The 20781-nt window shown below is 39.8% G+C and overlaps 3 protein-coding genes across 3 annotated transcripts; all 3 read right to left on the reverse strand.

The window, feature by feature from the left end:
* Positions 1-946: 946 nt before the first annotated feature.
* On the reverse strand, positions 947-2301 carry RB195_003551 (uncharacterized protein; the record flags this gene model as incomplete). Its single annotated transcript, XM_013441094.2, has 2 exons — positions 947-1082; positions 2225-2301. The coding sequence occupies 2 exons, from the start codon at positions 2299-2301 to the stop codon at positions 947-949; spliced, it is 213 nt and encodes a 70-aa protein (XP_013296548.1).
* An 8006-nt stretch (positions 2302-10307) lies between these two features.
* Positions 10308-11153, reverse strand: RB195_003552 (uncharacterized protein; the record flags this gene model as incomplete). The annotated part of the gene is made up of 1 exon (XM_064201253.1): positions 10308-11153. One exon carries the CDS (start codon positions 11151-11153, stop codon positions 10308-10310), a length of 846 nt encoding a protein of 281 aa, XP_064057134.1.
* A 6386-nt stretch (positions 11154-17539) lies between these two features.
* On the reverse strand, positions 17540-20429 carry RB195_003553 (uncharacterized protein; the record flags this gene model as incomplete). Its single annotated transcript, XM_013441095.2, has 2 exons — positions 17540-17702; positions 20353-20429. 2 exons carry the CDS (start codon positions 20427-20429, stop codon positions 17540-17542), a joined length of 240 nt encoding a protein of 79 aa, XP_013296549.2.
* Between the last annotated feature and the right edge of the window lie 352 nt (positions 20430-20781).

Here is a 20781-nt window from a genome sequence, read left to right on the forward strand (position 1 = left end):
TCTCCATAATCTACTATCTCGTATACGAATACTCCACCTGAAATCCGTACCACCTCAGATTCGTGGAGTGATGCCTTTAAACATGAGATTGGAAGTTCTAAAGAGCTTGGATATGTGGCTTACTTTAAGAGATAGAAAGAACGTGAAGCGGTCTGGCTTCCCGCACCTTCACGTGGCTCGTGTTCTTATGGGTCCATAAGTCGTGGGCAAGGTAAAGCTTCAATTCAATTTTTTTTTCAACTCTAATAGCAGGGTCACGGAAACCTGTGTAATGACCTCCCTAAATATGTATATCCTATCTTCACTTTTCCAGGCTTAAAAAAAGGAAGGAGATACGTTTGGTGCTGCAGTTGTTTGCGGATTTTTAGTCTAACAAACGTTAGGCCCACATTGTTCCTCTCTGAATTTCTTTTCCCGTCTGTGGGAAAACGTCTTGAAGCTTTTCGTTCAGGATCCCCACAAAAGATTCTGCCTTCGTAGTTGACGAAAGTTAGCCTTCTTCTCATAGGAAACTTTTGTGCTCAGAAAATGTTTCAGTGATACGGGGCGAGTTTGGTCGAACAAGGAGGTTCGATTTGTCTGCCGAGTATCGGGGATTTCTTTTTGCTGATTTTTCTCTTTTTTCAGTGGGAATAAACAGCTGAGCATCTCTGGGAAGCATCTAGCACGAGAAAATACTTATACATAGCAGTAGGACAAGATCGAAAGGGAAAAGACGACTAGAAACGGTACGACTTGAGATTTGTTGACGTTAAGGTGTCCAAAACGCTTCACATGGTACAATTTCATTATTATTCATTCATGAAAATTTTATTAGTACTCTAAAAATTATGCATGAGCTATTTAACAGTGAATTCATGTTACTGAGTATTTGAGAACACCACAGTTTATCAAACAGCAATTATATACAAGTACACGGATATATCCAAGGACACGCATGAAGGCACTAATGTCGTCTGTTTACATGTCGTTTTTTGTGCCGTGCTCGTGGAAATTCTACACCACTGGAGAAGAAAACACATCCAATCGGTGAGAAAAAGCAGTTTCGACTTGATCGCAGTGTTATCGCATAATCCGCATACCTGAAATCTGCGTGTTGACATAGGTCTCAGAGCTGAAGCTCAAATTTTCAAAAACAACAGTTTCATCGCTTGGATGTCGCTTTCTTGACGTTTTTGAAATTTGTTTTCCATCAACATTCATTGGTTTTGAGTGACGCATTTATTTAAGTCGATATAAAGATGATCTTGATTTAATATCCTTTTCTGCAATATGATATGACTTGTTGTTGCTTAGCACCTGCTTTCAAATATTAGGGATTATGTGATCTGTGGTAGTATCCAAGACTCAACTAAATTTTCGTAAAACATTGGATGTGGAAATTTGGTAGGTGCAGTATCCGAATGTGAAATGGGTTGTAAGGCCTAGACCAGTAATAAACCTTGTTGATTGGTCGAAATTAAGGAAATACATTTTTTTCTTCAAGAGATTAAGAAAAAACTTTCAGAACAAAATCTGCGAACGTTTCTCGGTTTTCTTTCTTTTCTCGCTGATAGGGATCATCTATTTTCCAATTTATATACTTCCAAGCATTTCAACTCTACCAACTTTCCCTATTTTATTCACTCATAAGCTAATTTTTAGAATTTGAATACTTCGAAGAAAAAGTGATTGCTTGAATACTCGAATTCAAGAGAAACCGAACGTTTTTTTTTGAAACGTGTAGAACTTTGAAAGACAGAAGCGTTTGAGAAATTTTCTAGAAGGGCGTTCAGACTCGCTGCGTATATGTATGTCTTTTTTTCATTTTTTTCTGTTTTACTTTAATTGAGTTTTGTGAAATGGTGGATTGATAATTTCTATACAATAAGTTATTCATTTCTATTCGTTAATGAAATATGCGAAAGAAAATGTGAAAAGGTGTCGAAACGTTTAAGATTTTCTGTTTTTATAGAAACTGGGGCCCCGATTTAAGAAAGGCGTTAAATGGGAAACTCCGAGGGTTAAGAAGACTGTAAATAATGTAACCTATTCAGCACTTTCAACTCGAATTTTTTTTTCGACAATTATAAATTGTGATCCGAAAGGGAAATGGTCGATTGTTGAGATGTTCTAGATAGTACTGTTTTGAGAATTTCATATATAAACTAGTATAGAATTGAAATTACTTCTCAGCACTATTTTTTGAAACAAAGAATTCTAGTAGTTCAATTGAATAACCAACCTTTCATGTATTCGTGCGGATGTCATTGACATGATCGTGAAAGCTGCTAAGAGAACCCAACAAACCGAATATCGCATTCTGAAATAAAAAGTTCATAGAGAACCCTCTGCAGAAATTTCATTCACATCAAGTAGCGTTGGTGAGGTAACATTATGGCACGAAATTCTTGTTTGCATCCTTACCAAGGACAAGGATCAGGGTTTATTCTGCTTCGAAGTTTCTAGACTATATTTCTATCCGTACTTTTCTCCAGAAACACAAAGACAAGATGTGACAGTATTGGCTGTAGATTCAACATGGTTCCTTGCGGATCTCATTGTTCAAAAAAAAGCGCAGCGACGCTGCCTATCTCGTTGCAACTACGGGGAAAGGACTTGAACTGTTTATGAGAAAAAAATCCAATGTCGCTTTCTGGGGGGTCTAGTAGCTATCTGCAGTCATGTTTCTAGTACTTGACTAAACTAACTCATTATCATGAGGGAGGATTTGCGTACAGTTGCTAAACGAATGAATCTGAAGAAAATAGAAAAGAAGTAACGTGGCCACGATGAGAAAACTGAGCAGACACTGCCTGTGAGACTCCCATTTATATCCGTCAACTCTTGGGACCCGCCCATTTCTTTATGATCTCATCAGATTTGTGGGATTAGTTCGATCCTCACGGCTACTAGCTGCCTGATTACTCTTTTTGTTTTTTTCTTTTGAACCTAGTTTCATAATTGCAAAATCTTCTGAGAATGAGGGCTTAGTTTGTACCTACTACTTTTTGACTTCAATGTTCTTATCCTCAAGAAATTAAACGGTTTCATTCTGGATTTCTGCTAAGAGGAACTCCAAGCTTCATTGCACATTGGAAACCAAAAAAAAAAACAACCAAAAAGAATTTTCTGCATACGTTATTAAGAGCGTATAATATCACCTCTATCATTTTAAAAATATTTTAGCCAACTACTCTCGTTGCAAATCAGAAAACTTATATTTGGTATATTTAAACTCAATGATGTTGTTAGTTATTTATTGTACTAAGTTTTTCTTCAAAAAATAGTGGTCGAGCTATTATTTTTTTACAAATGTCTTTTCTCTTATTTATCTCAGTTTTGATCTTCATTGCCATTGCATTGCCAATTCCATTCATTATATTGCTCAGCATTTTTGCTTCGGCTACTGTTTGATTATCAGGAAAATTATAAAAGTTGGAAAAAATCATTAATTAATTAATATTATTTTCACTCACACTTTTTTTATTTTCTTCAAAACCTGTCAGTATCAATAATCAGTTGATGATGTTGCTTATAAGATGTTGACTAGTTTCGATCAACAATGTCAACTGATTAATTAAACATTTTTAATACATATCCAGGTTTACTTTTCCGATAAGAAGAGACTCATAATAATGTTTGAATACTAAGCTTTGAAGGCAGCATACTACGAGTCATATTAGAATGATCCTCTGTGTACACTTTCCGGTGTCCTCATCAGCATACTCATTAATTTTATTTGAATAGGATGGTAAGAAGACCTCATCTACCGAATACCGCTCGCACGTGGATGAGGCGCGTGCACAAAGGTGGCGCAAATTGAAGTTGCAACTGGGGGCGTCTTTTCACGTTTGTTAGGAGGAGATGCGCGGAACCACCCCGGATCCCGCAGTTTACAACCTAATCCCTACCTTTTCCTGTGATTTCCCTCACCAGGTCAAATTCGTGGTATGGTGACTTTAAAGGCATCACCCCACGAATCTGAGGTGGTGCAGATTTCAGGTGGAGTATTCGTATACAGGATAGGAGACTACGGAGAGGGGGGGGGGGGTGATTCCGCCCATTTCTTCCTAATTGCCGTAAAAAACGGCCCGAAAGATACGGCTTCATTCGTTTTGGCGCACCATTTTGTACAAGAGGTTCGATTGGAGCGCGCCAGCCTTGTGCGGCGCCGCATCTTTCGGGCTGTTTTTTACGGCAATTAGTAAGAGATGGACGGAATCACCCTCCTCTCCGTAGTCTCCCATCCCGTATACGAATACTCCACCTGAAATCTGCACCACCTCAGATTCGTGGGGTGATGCCTTTAAGAACGGGATGAAACTGGTGACTGCTAATAGGATTTTCTAACTTTTAAAATCTATTTGGTATGAGTCTACTGCGGTTGGTAAGAGGTTCGGCTGTGAGTGTACGGTCGATGGTTTGAAACAATCTTATTCCCGAACTAACACTTTATCTCTCCAGTGTCGATAAGTTGGTACCAATATCATCTGGAAGGATAGAAACGGTGATTTGATACATAGCAAAACGATAGCAAAACGCTTAGATGCGCCCCAAGCGGATTGATACGCGAAAAATTTTATCCTTCGTATAATAGATAAGCACTCCTTTTTGTCCTAGATGGGCGGATTCCCGACGGAAATCCAGAATGCTTCAAATGTGTGGTGCAGCCATTGGGACAGCAGAAAAATGAGAAAAGTGATTTAAATAAGCAAGTGGAAATAAAAACAAGAAAGTGTACGATTTTGGTTTACGGAAAAGGTAAATCTGCTAGGAGAGCATTAAAGGCACTCTCGATTTTTGTCGGGGGGAATCCGTTCACGTAGAGCAAAAATAAGTGCTTATCTATTAAACAAAGGACAAAGTCTTTGGTTTATCCGCTTATGGTGCTCCAAGGCGTTTTTACTGCAGTTTGGGATCGTTGAGGTTCATAAACTCGTCCTAACCTATGCAGTGGCTTTTCAAAGTTAAGCATTTATATTAGGTCAGTGTTTTTATCCTCGCAGACGATTCTAGTACCAACTTATCGACACTGGAGGGATGAAGGGCTTGGGTGGGACCACTAGGGTTTCGAACACTCGCTCGATCGTGCAATCACAGTCGGACTTCTTACACTAGTGCCGCGCATCTTTTACTAATGACTAGGTGCCCCTCGTAGCTCCCTATGACCTACAAGATTTTCCAACATGGAGATCCTCAACAATATCTAGACAACGAGTGCACAGTGTGTAGATTTCATCTGTTGTAGGTGACAATCTAAGGTTTCTCACCAGCCCCACTGGTCGGTGAGACTGGTTAATTTGTTTTTTTTTTGTTTGTACTTGGAAAGATATCGAGGGGATCTTTGTAACTAGCTTAGGAGTGTGATGGGATATGCATGGTATCAGAAACCGAAATCGAGCATTTTGAGATTTTCAAGAATAATAAGGTTGTCCACACAAGAGTAGGTGCGATAAGGAGGAGTCAGAACCTTCTCAGGTGAATTGGGTTCTGCTCATGGTATGCAGCTCAAGTGATGAGGATCTCTTCGTCAACCGTCCAAAAATGAAGAGGGTCGGAGCACCAGCTCCGACTATCGCATGTATGGACACAGGCCACATTTTCAGACCACAAATAAAGTATCACTAAATAAGGGCGGCAAAATAAGAAATCATAAATTTAAGTTCATTACTTATTCTTCAAGACAATACATTACCAGGCCGACTAAAACTAAAACAACTAAAACAAGTGGTTCATGGTTTATTTGTTACTATTATAAATCACTTATTTCTACTAGAAGTGCTTGTGGCGCAGTCGGTTAGAGATCCGTTGTAGCCACACGATCGATGGTTCGAAACCGCCTTAGTGCAAACCAAGCCTCTCCTTCGGGGTCGATAAATTGGTACAAGCTTGTCTGGGAGGATAAAAACACTAACTTGATCATTGGCTGGCCCCTACAAGTCATTGTATAGGCCAACACGCGTTCCAAAACCTCAGCGGTTACGAATTGCAGAAAAACGCGTTGGTGCATCCAAAGTGGATTCATACTAGTGACTTTATCTTTTTTTATCCTTTTATTTCTAATTCGTACGCTTGCATTTGTGCTATTTTAATTTGCAAAATGAGGGGACCGAAATCCAGACCCGACGAGGTACATGCGCACGGCTTTCTTATTTCTGAAATTCAAAGACCAGTAGTTTGAAGGACGTTTTCACCTCTGTATGCACAGTACTTTTTAACGCTTCATAAAGGAAATTTTAAGAACCTGTAATCACAAGGATCAGTGAAGCGGACTGTTTTTGTAACTTCCTGGCTGTGATCTATTACAATCTTCTAGAGTGAAAACAGCATTAACGTGTTTTGGGAGATTTTTTCACCTCTGTCTGCATAATATTTTTCAACGCTTCACAAAACAAATTTTTAAGAAGCTGTAATCAGCCGGATCTATGATCTCGACTATTTTTGTAATTTCTTGGCTCTAATCTTTTACAACCTTGTAGAGGAAAAACAGCTGTCTAGTTATTTAAGAGACGCTTTCTGCCTGGATAATATTTTTTAACGCCCTATGAAAGAAATTTTGAGAACCTGTGGGGCCGCGAATACGAGTTTGAATGATACCTGGCGGCTGTGCCGCTGCTTATACCAGATGCAATGAGGGATTTGAATATACGCTCTGAGAATGTACGAGGTATGTAACTTGCACAGTTTTCTAGGGGGAGCTACCCAAATATTGCAAAAAGATGCTGTTGCACACCGCTAACGTCTAACCCAAATAGGTCGATTACCAAGAGGGGCGTGGAATCTTTAGTAACAACACTCTGAGATACTCGAGTCATTCGGTGTCTATAGACAGTTCACACGAGACACCAAGTCTGACAGAATATGGAACAATGGCGAATGTATGGATATCGTCGCGAGCTCTTGCTGTGGATCGAGAATGTTTTCACCGCTGTGTTCATGGGCTACACGCCTAGGTACGGATAACTGAGGCAGGCGTTTATACGAGCCCGAAGATTAAGTCAAAATAACCTGTTATCAGCTGGAGCTGTAAACCCTCGTGAAAAATTACAGGAAAATAGAGAGCCTTACCTCAATTCCTGGTTAATTTTCCTTCAAGACACGTATTTTCAAAAAGAGAACTACAATCAGCGCGTGACAGAATTTGATTGGGTTTGAGAGGTTGACTTTGGTCGACTGAAATGTATTTGAGAACCGAAAACTTTAAGGACTATTTAAGACTGATTTTCACTAAATAAAAAAAAAACACCTCCTTTCTAGAAGATGTTGGTCAGTTTTCCATCTAAGCATGAGGCATCATCAGTCAATTAAATTATTCAGATTTTTGAAATAAAAAGACTAGATTCGCAATCTGAGGTTTCCATCTCTGACTACAGTTTGTTGGATCGCAACACACCTCTCAAACCTGCCAAACAAGAATTTTTTGCACACTTTCACTAGTCCCTTCTTTACTAGTTTTTCTAAATCATTAAATAGATTAGATATTCCACTTGTATACAAGAAATGGTAGCTTTAACTCAATATGAAATATAATTAGCACTAAAATGGCATCAAGAAATTGCTCCCCTTTATAACAAGAGAGTGAAAATAATCAAGCGCCAGCGCTATATTTCTTTCAAACTTTTCTTTCTCTTAGATTATGAGGATTTAGGTCACAATGAGCCCATTAAAGGTTAAAGCATAGTGTCTGGCGTTACTCAATCCGCTTGGGATGCGCCACTACGTTCACTTCAATTCAGAATCGTTACAGGTTTACGAACGTGTAACTGGCATATAATGACTTGCGGGGGCTAGCCTATGTGTCAAGTCAGTGTTTTTACCCTCCCAGACAAGTCTGGTACCAATTTACAGACCCTGGAGGGATGAAGCGCTTGGTGAGCACCAGAGCGGTTTCAAATCTCTGGTCGTGGTCGTGCAGAGAGCGGAACCTCTTACCTACTACACCCACCCCTAAATTAGATGACGTTAGGGTGATGAGGTTACAATGACCCCATTACTCTAATAAATTACAGAAATAGACAAACTTGCACATAAGAGCCTTTTAGCAGCTGTTTAGCTTACTTCTTTATATTAAGTGGTCAGCAGCGGCATACCTACGGATGAAGGAATATTCCAAACGAGTAGTTGATAATTTCCAAACTTCTCTTGGTTCTTGTTCGTTCCTTCGTCAGAAAGCTAAACGTGCAACAACTGTGTAGAAAAAAATGCGCGTTTTTCTTTGCTTTATCTTCACGACATATTTTTTCCGGCTACACTCACCTCTAATATTAAAAGCCGCGTAGCGTTTTGTAGCGCATTTCGTTGTGGTTGTTAATGCTGAAGTGATTTTGAACGAGAATCAGTATTTGATCGGTACCAAAACTTAGAACATAATATCTCTTTTGCAAGATTTTTACCAAATCTTCTACAAGTTCGAGCTGTGTGCGTCTGCAGCGGAGACAGCTCGGAATATCAATGCTGTTTGGGGTGGAAGAAGCACCACCGAATCCACGGCGTTGGTTCCAAAGGGTTCGCTGTGGGTATATGAGCTTTGAAGGTAAGAAAGGTCGTGGCCGCTCTTCTGCAGTTGACTACCTGCTGAAGGCAATAATCGAAGATAATCCGGTTAAAAGAACTTGAGAGGTTGCCTAAGAACTAGGCGTTGACCATTCCACAGTCGTTCGTTATTTCGAAAAAATTGGAAAGGTGAAAAAGTAGGACAAGTGGGTGCCCCATGAATTGAGCAGGTCTCGAAAAAAGGTTCCTTTTTGAGATCTGCTCAACGCTTCTGATCAAAAACAAAAACCTACGCAACAAGAGCGATCTATTTCTCGATAGTATTGTTACGTGTGATGAGAAATTGATCCTTTACGACAACAGTAAACGTCCTGCTCAATGAATGCTCAAGGATGAAGTTCCCAAGTACTTTCCGAAGATGCACCCGACGAAGACCATGGTGACTATGGTTGGTGTGGTGTGCTACAGGTATAATCAACTACAGCTTCATAAAACATAGCGAGACCATCACCGCAGACAAGTACTGCAAAAAAAACTGAACGAAATGCGCTGGAAGCTCCAACTTCTTTGTCTGACGTTAGTGAACAGAAGGTGAACATTCTCCTACACGACAATGCCCGGCCACACATTTTAAAGGTGACGCTACTGAAAATGAACAAGTTAGGCTACGAGACTATTTTACCGACTATATTCACCTGACCTTTCTCCAACCGACTATCACTTTTTCAAACATTTGGACAGCTGCCTGAAAGGTAAGATCTTACAAAAGCTAGGTGATACCGACAGCGACTTCTGGAAGTTCGTGGGCTCCGAAAGCTTGGACTTTTATGCAGCGGGAATATGCAAACTTGTGCCTCGTTGGCGAAAGTGGGTGAAAACGCGCATTATTTTTGCACCAACTTAATGCCATTCCAGTAATTTCTCATGAAATAACATGACTGAAGGTTGAATTATGGTTCCCGCAAGTAGTTTCAATGGGTTTGCCATTTATTGCATTGCGTCCTATTGTATTGCAGATACATTGACGATTCTTGCATCTCTTCAAGGTCGAAAGTTCGAAGATACCAATCACACAACAAACAAGACTCAAACGCAAGATCTAGAAAGATAATTAATTCTCCTACCTCAAAATGTAACTGCAATTTTGTAGTAGCGTCATTGTGGTTGATTTTATCGGTTTTAACTTAGTCTTGCTCTGAAATCGTTCGGAGTTTATGAACGCGTGTCTAGACTATAAAATGAGTCGCGGAGGCTAGTCGATTTGTCAAGTCAGTGACACGGGTAGGCGTATCCCCACATTGATTGATCACAGCAATGGTCTTTATCCTTTGTCCTTTCTCTGAAAGCAGTGGAAATTTCCCTGGCAACGTTTTAGTTTTACAAACCACGGCTTTACACGCGATAATGGTTTCCAAAAAATCGATTTTCTTCATTACATCTTTGCGGGTCTAATGAAGAGGCAAAAATTCCTCAAAAATGCAAATTGGAGATACGGCGAGACTGTGAAGAAAGATATTGACTTGCACGTTGTTTCTTCGCGATGTTTAATGAGTCGGATCAGGAAAATCTGCTCCAATACCTTGTACATAACGCGCAGCAAAGTGATTCCCCGATGACTAGGGTTCGTGACGGATAACTTCTTGTGGAGAGGAATTATGATAGCGTGTCTCCACGAGTCAAGTATCTTTTCGTCTATCTTTATTGAAAGGATGATCTTTGCAACTCACGAATCCCAGTTGGAGGAAGATATTTCACTGTTTCTGCGCTAATCCCGTCGTCTTCACGGTGCTTGCCGGTTCAGCAAGGTCTTGAAGTGATCTCTCTAAATCTTTTCATCTTTTCATTTTGCCGCCATACTGTTTTAGTAAAGCATAGGCTTTCCGCCGGTTCTTGTCCTCCCACGCCTTTTCAAACTCCATCGCTCTTGACGTCCACTCGTTATCGCGGTCTTGTTGCAGTTGACGACGCAGCTTCCTTCTAAGACGCTTTTCCTGGTTGAAGTCACCAACGCTGCGTGCGACACATACAGAATTGTATGTGGATTTTGTTTCCGCAGATGCGAAGGCAAACTTCTTCCGCGGCAATAGAACCGGGAGCTTTTCCCCTGCAGCGTCCTGGATGCACTTTGTGAAGGAATCCGCATCGCTAAGCTTCTTCCTGGTCCGTACTCCAACATGAATAGACACACGTTGGCGGAATTTTCTTCTGCATTCATCGTTTTTCAGACCTGCCATGTAGATTTTCCGTTGAAGAGGAACTCCTTGGGTTCTCTTGTGGAACCGTATCTTGCAGCTGAGAAGAACTGGGCGGTGGTCAGGGTCGAACGCGACGTCCCAAACAGCTCTAGATTTTCGGATATCTGACTGAGGAATGTTCCTCGCCAGAACGTAGTCGAGCTGAAGTTCAAAAGTCCTCATCTTCCGCTTGCGCTGCTCTTCAGGCGTTAAAAGGGTTGACTCCTGCCACGTGAGCTGATGGCGTCGATGATTCCTCTTAAACGTGGAAGCGATGATGAGGCCCGTCTGTTCGCACAACTTGAACAGACGGTCACCATTGTCCGACGTGCACTCCGCTGCATAGTACCATTTTCCTAGCACATCGGATTGCTGTTTGAGTCCCTTCCTTGCATTTGCGTCGATTCCGACAATAACCACCTGCAGGCTTGTTATTTTGGGCATTAACGTATTGCGTTCATCATAGAGGGCGTCCTCACTGTTGTCTTCAGGTGCGTGAGCACGATCCAGAATTTACGTCCTCTGCAAACCCGCAGTCGTGTAGACGACGTTGAGCTAAATTCCTCCACTAAATTGTTGTAACCATTCCTCACAGCTACCGCGCAGCCACCAACTTTGTTCTCTTCAGCATCCCCGCAGAGTATGGTGTAATTTTCGATGCTGATGACAGGCCGATCTCTCTGCGTGTTTTCTGCAGTGCGGCAAAGGGCACACAGAGATATCGCGAAGTCTATACAGGCGGTTTGTTGGAGTTCACTCGATAGTCTTTGGCAGTTCAACGTGACGAAACGAATTTGTTGGTTGTTCGGTTGTTGCCAAAGATTCCATGTTCCCTTCTGGCAGTTGATCTTTCAGGTTATGGGCTTTGGCGATGGGCTGGCAGCACCTTTTTGCAATGTATGGAAATCTCACTATATAACAGTGCGGGTTATATATCTTGTACTCGTTCCCAATGCGTTTAGTCGAACTGCTGATTGCGTTTAGTCAAAGCATGGCCACAAGGTGCAGGTAGTAATCAGACTCGTATACGCGGCCCCAACACTACAAGATAGTAAAGTTAGCAGGGAACAAATTAACTTACTAGAGAGACCGCGCTTAAAGGCATCACCCCACGAATCTGAGGTGGTACGGATTTCAGGTGGAGTATTCGTATACGGGATGGGAGACTACGGAGAAGGAGGTTATTCCGTCCATTTCTTGCTAATTGCCGTAAAAAACGGACCGGAAGATACGGCGCCGCACAAGACTGGCGCGCTCCAATCGAACCTCTTGTACAAAATGGTGTGCCAAAACGAATGAAGCCGTATCTTCCGGGCCGTTTTTTACGGCAATTAGGAAGAAATGGACGGAATCACCCCTCCCTCCGTAGTCTCCCATCCCGTATACGAATACTCCACCTGAAATCTGCACCACCTCAGATTCGTGGTATGCTGCCTTTAAAAGATATAGAAATATGACAAGTATATTACTTCCATCTTATCTTGGAAAAAAAAACTGCCCTTGAAAAAGGAACAGTTTTTTTTACCTACACTCTCAGTTAAACTTCATGTTTGAGGACATGACGCTCTTATGCTCCTAACCTTTGCTTAATTCTTTCTCGTCTCATATTGCTCGATTGCAAACATTTTCTTGTATTTCTTAATCGTCCTTTCGCACTTTTCACACATTTGTCTCGAATTTTACCAAACAAACAAGTTTTTGTTTGTTTTTTAATTGTGGAAAGTCCCCCCCCCATTAGAAAATGAGATTTTCATGGTGATTGTGTTTTTAGATTTCTTGATTCCAAAAAAAAGAGGTACATTACAATATGAGCAACCGACAAAGAACTAGTAGTGCTTAGTATCATAGAAGTGATCCTCAGCTTTTCCCTTAAGTACATCTTCAAGTTCTCAATTAAATCTGTCTTAAATCAGGCACTAATTGTTAATTTAATACTCCTCTTTCTAAATCTTCTTTTCACCAATCTAATACCAATATTCGACCGCTTTACAAGATAGTTTCTGAAAGGAACTATATCAGTTCTTATCAGCACCAGTAATAAATCCATGTCATAGTTAGTGAAATAAAGAATCATTCAAAAAATATATCTGTAGTTGTCAACATTAATCTTTTTCATGCATTACTTTCTGAAGTGTTTTTTTACACTGCTGAATCTGACAAGTTCTTTCCATATTCGTAACTCGGTGTGAAAGTAAAGAAGTAACTAGAAGAAACTACGTGTTTGCCATGAACTTTGATTATCATGCTATATAATAATGGGCTTGGTCTGTCATGTATGTTATGTGTGTGTTGATGTGTGTTGGTGTGTGTTGGTGTGTGTGCGTTTGTGTGTCTGCCTGCCTGTCTGTCTGTCTGTCTGTCTGTCTGTCGTAAAAAGTGAATGGGACATTGCAACCGTTTACGACGATGTCGTTCACGCCATTTTATGTTAAACGTTATTTTGTGATAGCTGTTGAGGAAAACAGGAAGAAAACCTACAATTACACTTAGTAATACTTTCAGATTGTGTCTATATTGTATTTGTATCGAAGGATTGTTTGAAGCTGAAGTTTGAATACTCTCAAAATGTAGAACTGACGCGTTTAAAAAGAAAATAATGAAATTTTTCGCTTTTATTTATAGTAAAAAAAAGAAAGAAGAAAACATCGTTTTAAGAAAACAATTAAGAACAATGATTTTACAGAAAATGTCACTGCTATTAATTTTTGATTACTTTTGACCAACTGATCAGTGAAGGCGAGCGAAGAAAACACCACAAAAAAAGCCCGGCTTTAGTCGGACGTTCAGAGTGGACTGACTGGACAGAAATGATATACCAAGAGAACCAATTGGTTCTATGGTTCCGAATATGGAACGTCAATAAAGGATCATTTGATATAATTTTTTTTGAAAGTAAATTTGGCGACTTTCTACAACATTCAGAAGCGAAAAGTTTCCGCTTAACTATCGCTGACAAGCCCTCTATATATGACTGTTTTCATCCGCTAGCACACCAACAGCTGCACGGAACAAATTCGTCCAATTTTCCGAAAGCTCCCGCCAACGCCTCCCTCCAAATTCCCTTCTTTTGAGCAAGCATCTGCGCATACCCTAGCTGCCTTTCAACTTTCAGTTGTATTGTTTTCAAAAATGCGAGAAAAAAGTTTAAATCGGTTAGGTTCGGATAGATCTAGATCACTTCTCAATGTCAAAACTTTTCCCGGTAAACCAACTCTGGGCTGATCAAACGTTTCACGAGCATATTGTAAAAAAAAAAACTATCTATCTATCTGGAATCTGGTTTCTTTATTTCGATGTAGTTTACAAAAATGAGCATGGGAAGCGAATCTAATTTCGACAAGCCACAACCATCACCGAATTAGAAAGAATGAAAGTTTTTTGGCAATTATAAAACTGGTGATCAGTATGTGTAAAAAAGAATGGTGAAAGTAGCGTTAGGTCACGTTTCTGCCATCAATATTACAAAAGAAATATAGTTCAATATTAACATTGTCGATAATAACCCGAAGAAGTTTTCCGCATCCCCATATCCACAATCAAGTATAAAATCAAGTATCCGTATCAGTTTTGGTCACATTCTGTAAACCCTGATTGGGAGGTTTACATTGGAAGCGCAAAAAATTGACTAAGTCGAGTTGTTGTTGCTGGAAGATATCGTCAGTGAACCACGTACAACTGTGTTCAGCATCGACGACTACCCCATAGAGACAAGTCTCTTCCGATACTATACGATACAAGAGGACCAATCTTATTATTGCTTAAGGAAATGTTCCGCACCTTCCCATCACTGCTCACTACAGCACACTTGAAAATGCGACTCCGTTACCTCGATCAAATGTTGTTTCTCAAATCTTATCACACGCTCTAACTCGAACTCTGCCCTGTGCAATGTACGGTGAAAATCTCTGACCGTGGGAATTTGTGTCGGACGGATGAACGGACAATTTTGTGTTTTATGTGATAAGACGACTAATCACCTCTAATCTAATCAAACGGAGTGGATACTATCATCTCCTTATATTTCTATGTTATAAAAATATTAGATTTGAAGACTGTTCGTCGTGTATTGTACCGCTCTTACCACGCACTGCGTCAAAATCGGATAATAAGGTTTTATGCGGATTTAATTGATTCCGATTGCTCAGCCTAAAACAATAAGCTAACTAGGAAGTAGTTGAGGGAGGTAACGGTCATGATGTTATGCATCCATCGATTAACTAAAGCTCATGGGGTGAGTACGCAGTACACTAGGAATGCGCCAAAGCTGTCACTTCAATTCAGAAGGTAGAGGTTTGCGAACCCATGCGGGGCTAGCTTATGTATGAAGTCTTCATCCCAGAGAAATCTGGCATCAATTAATCGACATCGAAGAGAAAGGCTTGGTTTCGTTTTTAGAAAGGTTTCGAACCAATGATCAATCGTGCAGTCACAGCAAAACCTCTTGCGGACTGCGGTACATCCGCCGCATTCAGCGGTTACATGAAATGAAAAGGCAGATGATGAAGAATGATACAATGGGAACATTCACATTCGTGCTAGCTTTTTTTATATGCAAGTTTACTTCCAAGAAAAGCCAAATTCAAAGAAAGAAAGTACAAAACATAAACGATAACACGTAATTTAATGCAGACGGATTGATGTCATGGATAGTGATGAAATGTGGAATGTTAGGACCTATTTATGAATTGTTCCATCGCTGACATATGCAGCGCTAGGAAGACAAAAATAGCAAGGTGGGTGTTTCTTTATGATCCTTTTAAAGGTATGCGCAGTCTGGTTAGATCGTTCTTTATTATTTGTTGTTTCTTCTGAGCACCAAAAATACAACAGAGGTGCTGAGGTCGTGAGCTCTGAAACACTTTTAGTGCCTAAAATATTCGTTATGTAAACGTTATGTTTTGAAGGTGGTGTGTCACGAAAATGAAGTGGTCCTTGTGGGCAAAAATAGAGTTGCGGGTGTAGATTATGAGTATGTGCGGAACCCGTTCAATTCCTCCTATTTGTTCGTCTAAAAAAAGGCGTGAGAAAAGAGGTTTTTTCAGAACAGGAAAAAATGCCACTTCCCATGCCGTTTTTCATGACTTTTTATGGGGAATTTAAAGGGGCCTCGCGTATACATGTAACCTACACCCAAGCTCTATAAATTTGCCCACAGAGACCCCAACATTTTCAATTTCTGCCTTTTAAAATTTCTATTTACAAAGCAGGGTATTCAATGCTGAAAACTGGATCTTATTTTAAGACGATGGTTCTTCTGCAGTTTCAACTGTATGGAGGATTATGGAGCAGTTTATTAGCAGATTCTGTTAAAAAAATGAATCCGAACTTTTTGGTCTGTCACCACACAAAGCTAACGTTGATGTAGATATTTCCTTGTCAAATAAGCTTGTCGTCACTGAGGATCCTGTACAGAAATATCCAATCGTTTTCGTTCGTTCCAAGGAGTGCTCCATTTTGACCACATCGCGATTTGTGGAAAAATGATTTTAATTCCAGAAATACAAAGATGTGGCACAGATTTCACAAGGTTTCTGTTTCAAGTAGGAAACTTTATGACTTTTGCATGTAGTTCTTGCGTGAGATTATGTAGAGGAAGTGTAATCAAGTATTCTCAGAGAAATCATTGCATTCGGATAATATGACCATTAAACGTTTCCGTAGCATGGATGACCATGTAATATTATTGAATACGAAAAGGAAGTTGATAAGTCCGATGTAAAAGAAGGACAAAGTCTCGACCAATCCACGTGGGATGCGCGATTGCGTTTTACTGAAACTCGTAGTCGTTGAGGTTTTGAAACGCATGATAGCCTATACAATGATTTGCGAGGGCCAGCCGATGATCAAGTCAGTGTTTTTATCCTCCCAGACATCTGTGTAATGCCTTGCCTAAATATACATATCCTATATTCATTTTTCCAGGCCTAAAAAAGTGGAGGAGATACGTTTGATGCTGCAGTTGTTTGCGAATAAGTTCTCCTACCCTGCTAGGCAAATCTGGTACCAAGTTTTCGAACCCAGGAAGGGGGAGGAAAGGTTTAGTTGGCGGTAACAACTTTTTCGATCGAACGACTGCAGCAGACCTCATACCGACTGCGCTACATCCGTCCCTAAGTCATATATAGCTTCTCAGTATTTTAGATATGATGACAGCAGATAGAATTCGCTCGTCTCTGCATCCATGTTGTAGCTGTAGGCTTATCACAACGGAAGTATCATTAAATAAGTCGCAGATTTCCACATTTATGGAGATTATCGATGGATTTTAATATTCAGAACTCATTTGAGAGTATCTAAAGGATCAGAACTGACAAAATATGTGACATATGATAATTCACGACACATCGTCACGATCAAAAACTGATGTGGAGTGACGAAAAAGTAGCGGAACAAGGGTACTTCTGACGAGGAACATCATCTGACGGAGTAGTGATTGCTTTGGTAATTTCTTATTAAACGATGACATTTCAAAGTTATTGATTGATAATTGCTGAGAGACATTCATTTTTTTTTTCAAACATTTATGCTGAATTGGTTCATTGGAATAAAACCAACCGAAGCAAATATACAAATATGAAATATGGGAAAAATACCAGAAATGATTGCTACCGCTTTGAAATCGGTCTATCTTCTACTGAATTTGTAAGGGAGATCAAGCAGCCAAATAGTGGATTGGCCGGTGTTTTTTTTTCATCGCTTACATCACATAACATTGATTTCATATAGTGACGTTAGGGAATATACCAATGAACGACGTAAGAGTGACGGTTCCGTGTTCGTTCAGCATTTTGAGGTGGTCTTATTTTGGTTGCGAATATGAGGTGCAAACGCTAGATAAACCAAAGCAATGATCTTTCTGATTGTGGATCCTGATCAGCCAATTCAGGCAAACGACGAACACGTGACAACTTCTTGCCAGGCAAGAACATACAGCCCATCGGCGAGAAGAAACAGTTTCGCTCTACACGTGCTCCGAGTAGTCGATCAATTTCACTGAAAATAAATAACAATAACGATAAAACAATAATGAGTGTGATGTATTTTGTTTCCAATCAATGCCAATCACTTTCTTTATCTTCCAGTTTGAGTGCTCATCATTTCCCTGGAGTTCACGGTGGTTTTCTTTCTGTGGTAACCATTTCTCCCGCCTTATATTTTTTTAAATTAAAAAACACTCCAAACTCTACAGTGCTTTGATCGGAGCGAAGCTTGGCGCCGAGGGCTCTTCGCTTCCGAGCAACCACCGCAAAGTATGCGTGCTAGTAAAGGCAGAGTTCGGCAGAATTTTCAGTTTCAATTTTTTTTTCTCCCCACTAGGGTAGGGTATGGGTCATGGTTTGCAAGCCTCACTGCAAAAACAAGGCACCTTTATATCTAGGAATCAGAAGCATCAGTTTACTAAACGTCCCAATTATTATATTATTATTTAATTATTATTAGTAGTAGTCGAGATCTCATAAAGCAAATTCCGGCACTCGTACGCACATAAATCGCTGTTCTATGAGGAAATTTCACTAGTTTTACAAAACCTCGTTTTCTATTTTCTATAACAAGGCTTTTCTATGACAAATGTGATTATTATTACTGATTACAAATATGGTAATCTCTTCAATAGAAAATATAGACTCTAACATTAATATTCTGTTGATGTCTATGCACAATTTTTCTGTGTCCAATAAAACATTAACATCGATCTGCATTGAGATACCATCGGTCTCCTTATCAATTTCCTGAGTTTCTCTTTCGTTTTAGATTCTAGTTCCATTTTTTAAAGTTTTCTTCTTTATGTCCCTTTTGAGTCTTCGCACCTAAGGATTCGCGAATGCTGAGCACGGAAATGATAATTATTTCACACTGAATGTCGATTTTATGGAAGTTTTTTTTTTTCTTTGGCATTTATTCGCTGCCAAACACATCTCAATTTCCCAATTAAAACGCTTTTGACGAGTTTCTACGAGAGTGTCAACATTATTGATAGCAAATTAACGCAAACGTCTAGGTGTTAATCTCTCACAGCCTTTATAAGCACTGCACCAGTGAAGCCACTTTTGGCCGTATTGTTTCTAGTTTATCTCTCTAAGAAACCATGATGCAGGTATATAATTCTAAGAGGACTCGAGCTACAACAAAAGAAAATGTTTTGAACAAAGCTTGGGGGCATTTGCGAGGTTTTCCCCGAGCAACGCTGGATATGGTATCGAATTGATATTGCATTAGCCATTACTGCATGCAATAATGTCTTTTGAAGAAAAAAAAAACCTTATATTAATTGAATCCCTGTTTTCTCCTTCGTATTTTCTCTGAGCGTTCTTTTCCTTAGTTTTTCCATAAAGTCTTCTTGATAAATTATAAATTACCACTGAGTCAGAGTGAGATTAAAACAATCGAAACCATCACTTTTACAAAATCCATGAAAAAGTAGATCTCATGTCAGGGAAATCTTACAAATCTAGTCGTGTTTTGATGTTAAATGCAGCGTATCACGAATTCGACATTTATTGGGATCTCATAACGAATAATTAGGGTTAGAGGTTACGAGTGTGAGGTTTAGGTCATGCGCAATCCCTCCTAGTAATCCAGAAAAAAGGCACATGAGACTGCTCTGAGTGATCTGTCTCCTACGATACAACTTATTACAACGATAGAATACGGGCAATCCGCAACGCGTCTGCGATTGTGCAGGTGGAGCAGGTTCTGCTTTTTGATGGTGAGTTGCATTAGGTAGAAAGCGGAGGTTGAACGACGACGAAATTTTCTGTGTCCTATGGCGTAACAGATTGCAGCGTAAAGGACAGAATTGCAACCTTGGGGGTTTCTCGCGCCTCTCTCTGGATTATTTGGCGGAATTGAGCGTGATAGCGCTCACAACTACACCCCTACCTACATATTTGTGGTGAGATAATCAATATAATTCAGTATAAATAATAACAAATAATCAATATCAATATCCTCAATTTCTTGCTAGCTGGTGGTTTTTCGAGATGTTGATAGCTAGTTGATAAAGATCAGAGCATGATTGTGCTAAATGACATTTGAAAAGTAGCTTTTGGCAAAAACTTAAACAAAGTATCATGGCAACGCTTTCTAATATCTAAAAAACATATGATTTTTTTCGTTTGCGTGCCAAGATCGGAAAACAGTGCTTATCTGTCCTAAGCAGATAGAAATAAATACAGATGAGAAGCATTTCTTCTGAGCGTAGTTCATGTGTGGACGGATATGTTCAAGGCCTACGTAACACTCATGCAGTAGAATTCTATTATTGAATGCTGCTTTGTATAAAATCTTTAACGGGTTCCAGAGTTAGAAAACATTAACGTAGATAAGCCCATGTGAATTGCAGTAGAGCAGCCATAATTTTGATGCTACGGTGGAAACTTCTTCCATCGCTTTGAAAGTGATTCTTAAGGTGATATCTTATTAGATTATTGTCTAATATTTCTTGTTAGGGTTTGCATCATTTCTTCAATTGGAAAAATTAATTTTGTTCACCTCCGAGGATTCCATCGGCTTTTGATGGAATGATCTATCGGGAACGAGTTTTGGGAACACAGGCTCAGATTGTTCTGAGGGTGGCAAACTTCTCTTGTAACCATATGTTCAAGCTGATCAATGACTAGATTTACTGAAGAAAAAAACTTACCCCTGATTTGCGAAGCTCTGTACCACTAAAAGAAGTGAAATAATGGCAAGAAATGACCACCGGGTACTAGACTGCATCCTGAAAGAAACAAAAGATCTCAGGTTCATTTGATCAAACTGGGATAGCGAACATGCGAATCACAACAGAGTGAATTTCAGTGATGATCGGAAGGCTGAGAGTTCAATGAACATTCGTAATTGTGGCAAACACGAAAAAATGTACGAATCTAGGAGTGTTGGAGAAGAAGAAAAAAGGAGTGACGAGATGGAAATTCCGAATGGATCTTAGATTCATAGCTTAGCTGTAGCGCTGATAACTAGTGTTTAGCTGTAGATTATTGTGCTATGGTCGTCATATGTAGGAGTATCCACAGACAAACATATATGACGCAAACAAATCGAGAGCGTTAATTTAGTTTGTTAGAAATGC

This window comes from Necator americanus, chromosome IV, assembly GCF_031761385.1.
Source record: "Necator americanus strain Aroian chromosome IV, whole genome shotgun sequence".
Classification (NCBI taxonomy): Eukaryota; Metazoa; Nematoda; class Chromadorea; order Rhabditida; family Ancylostomatidae; genus Necator; species Necator americanus.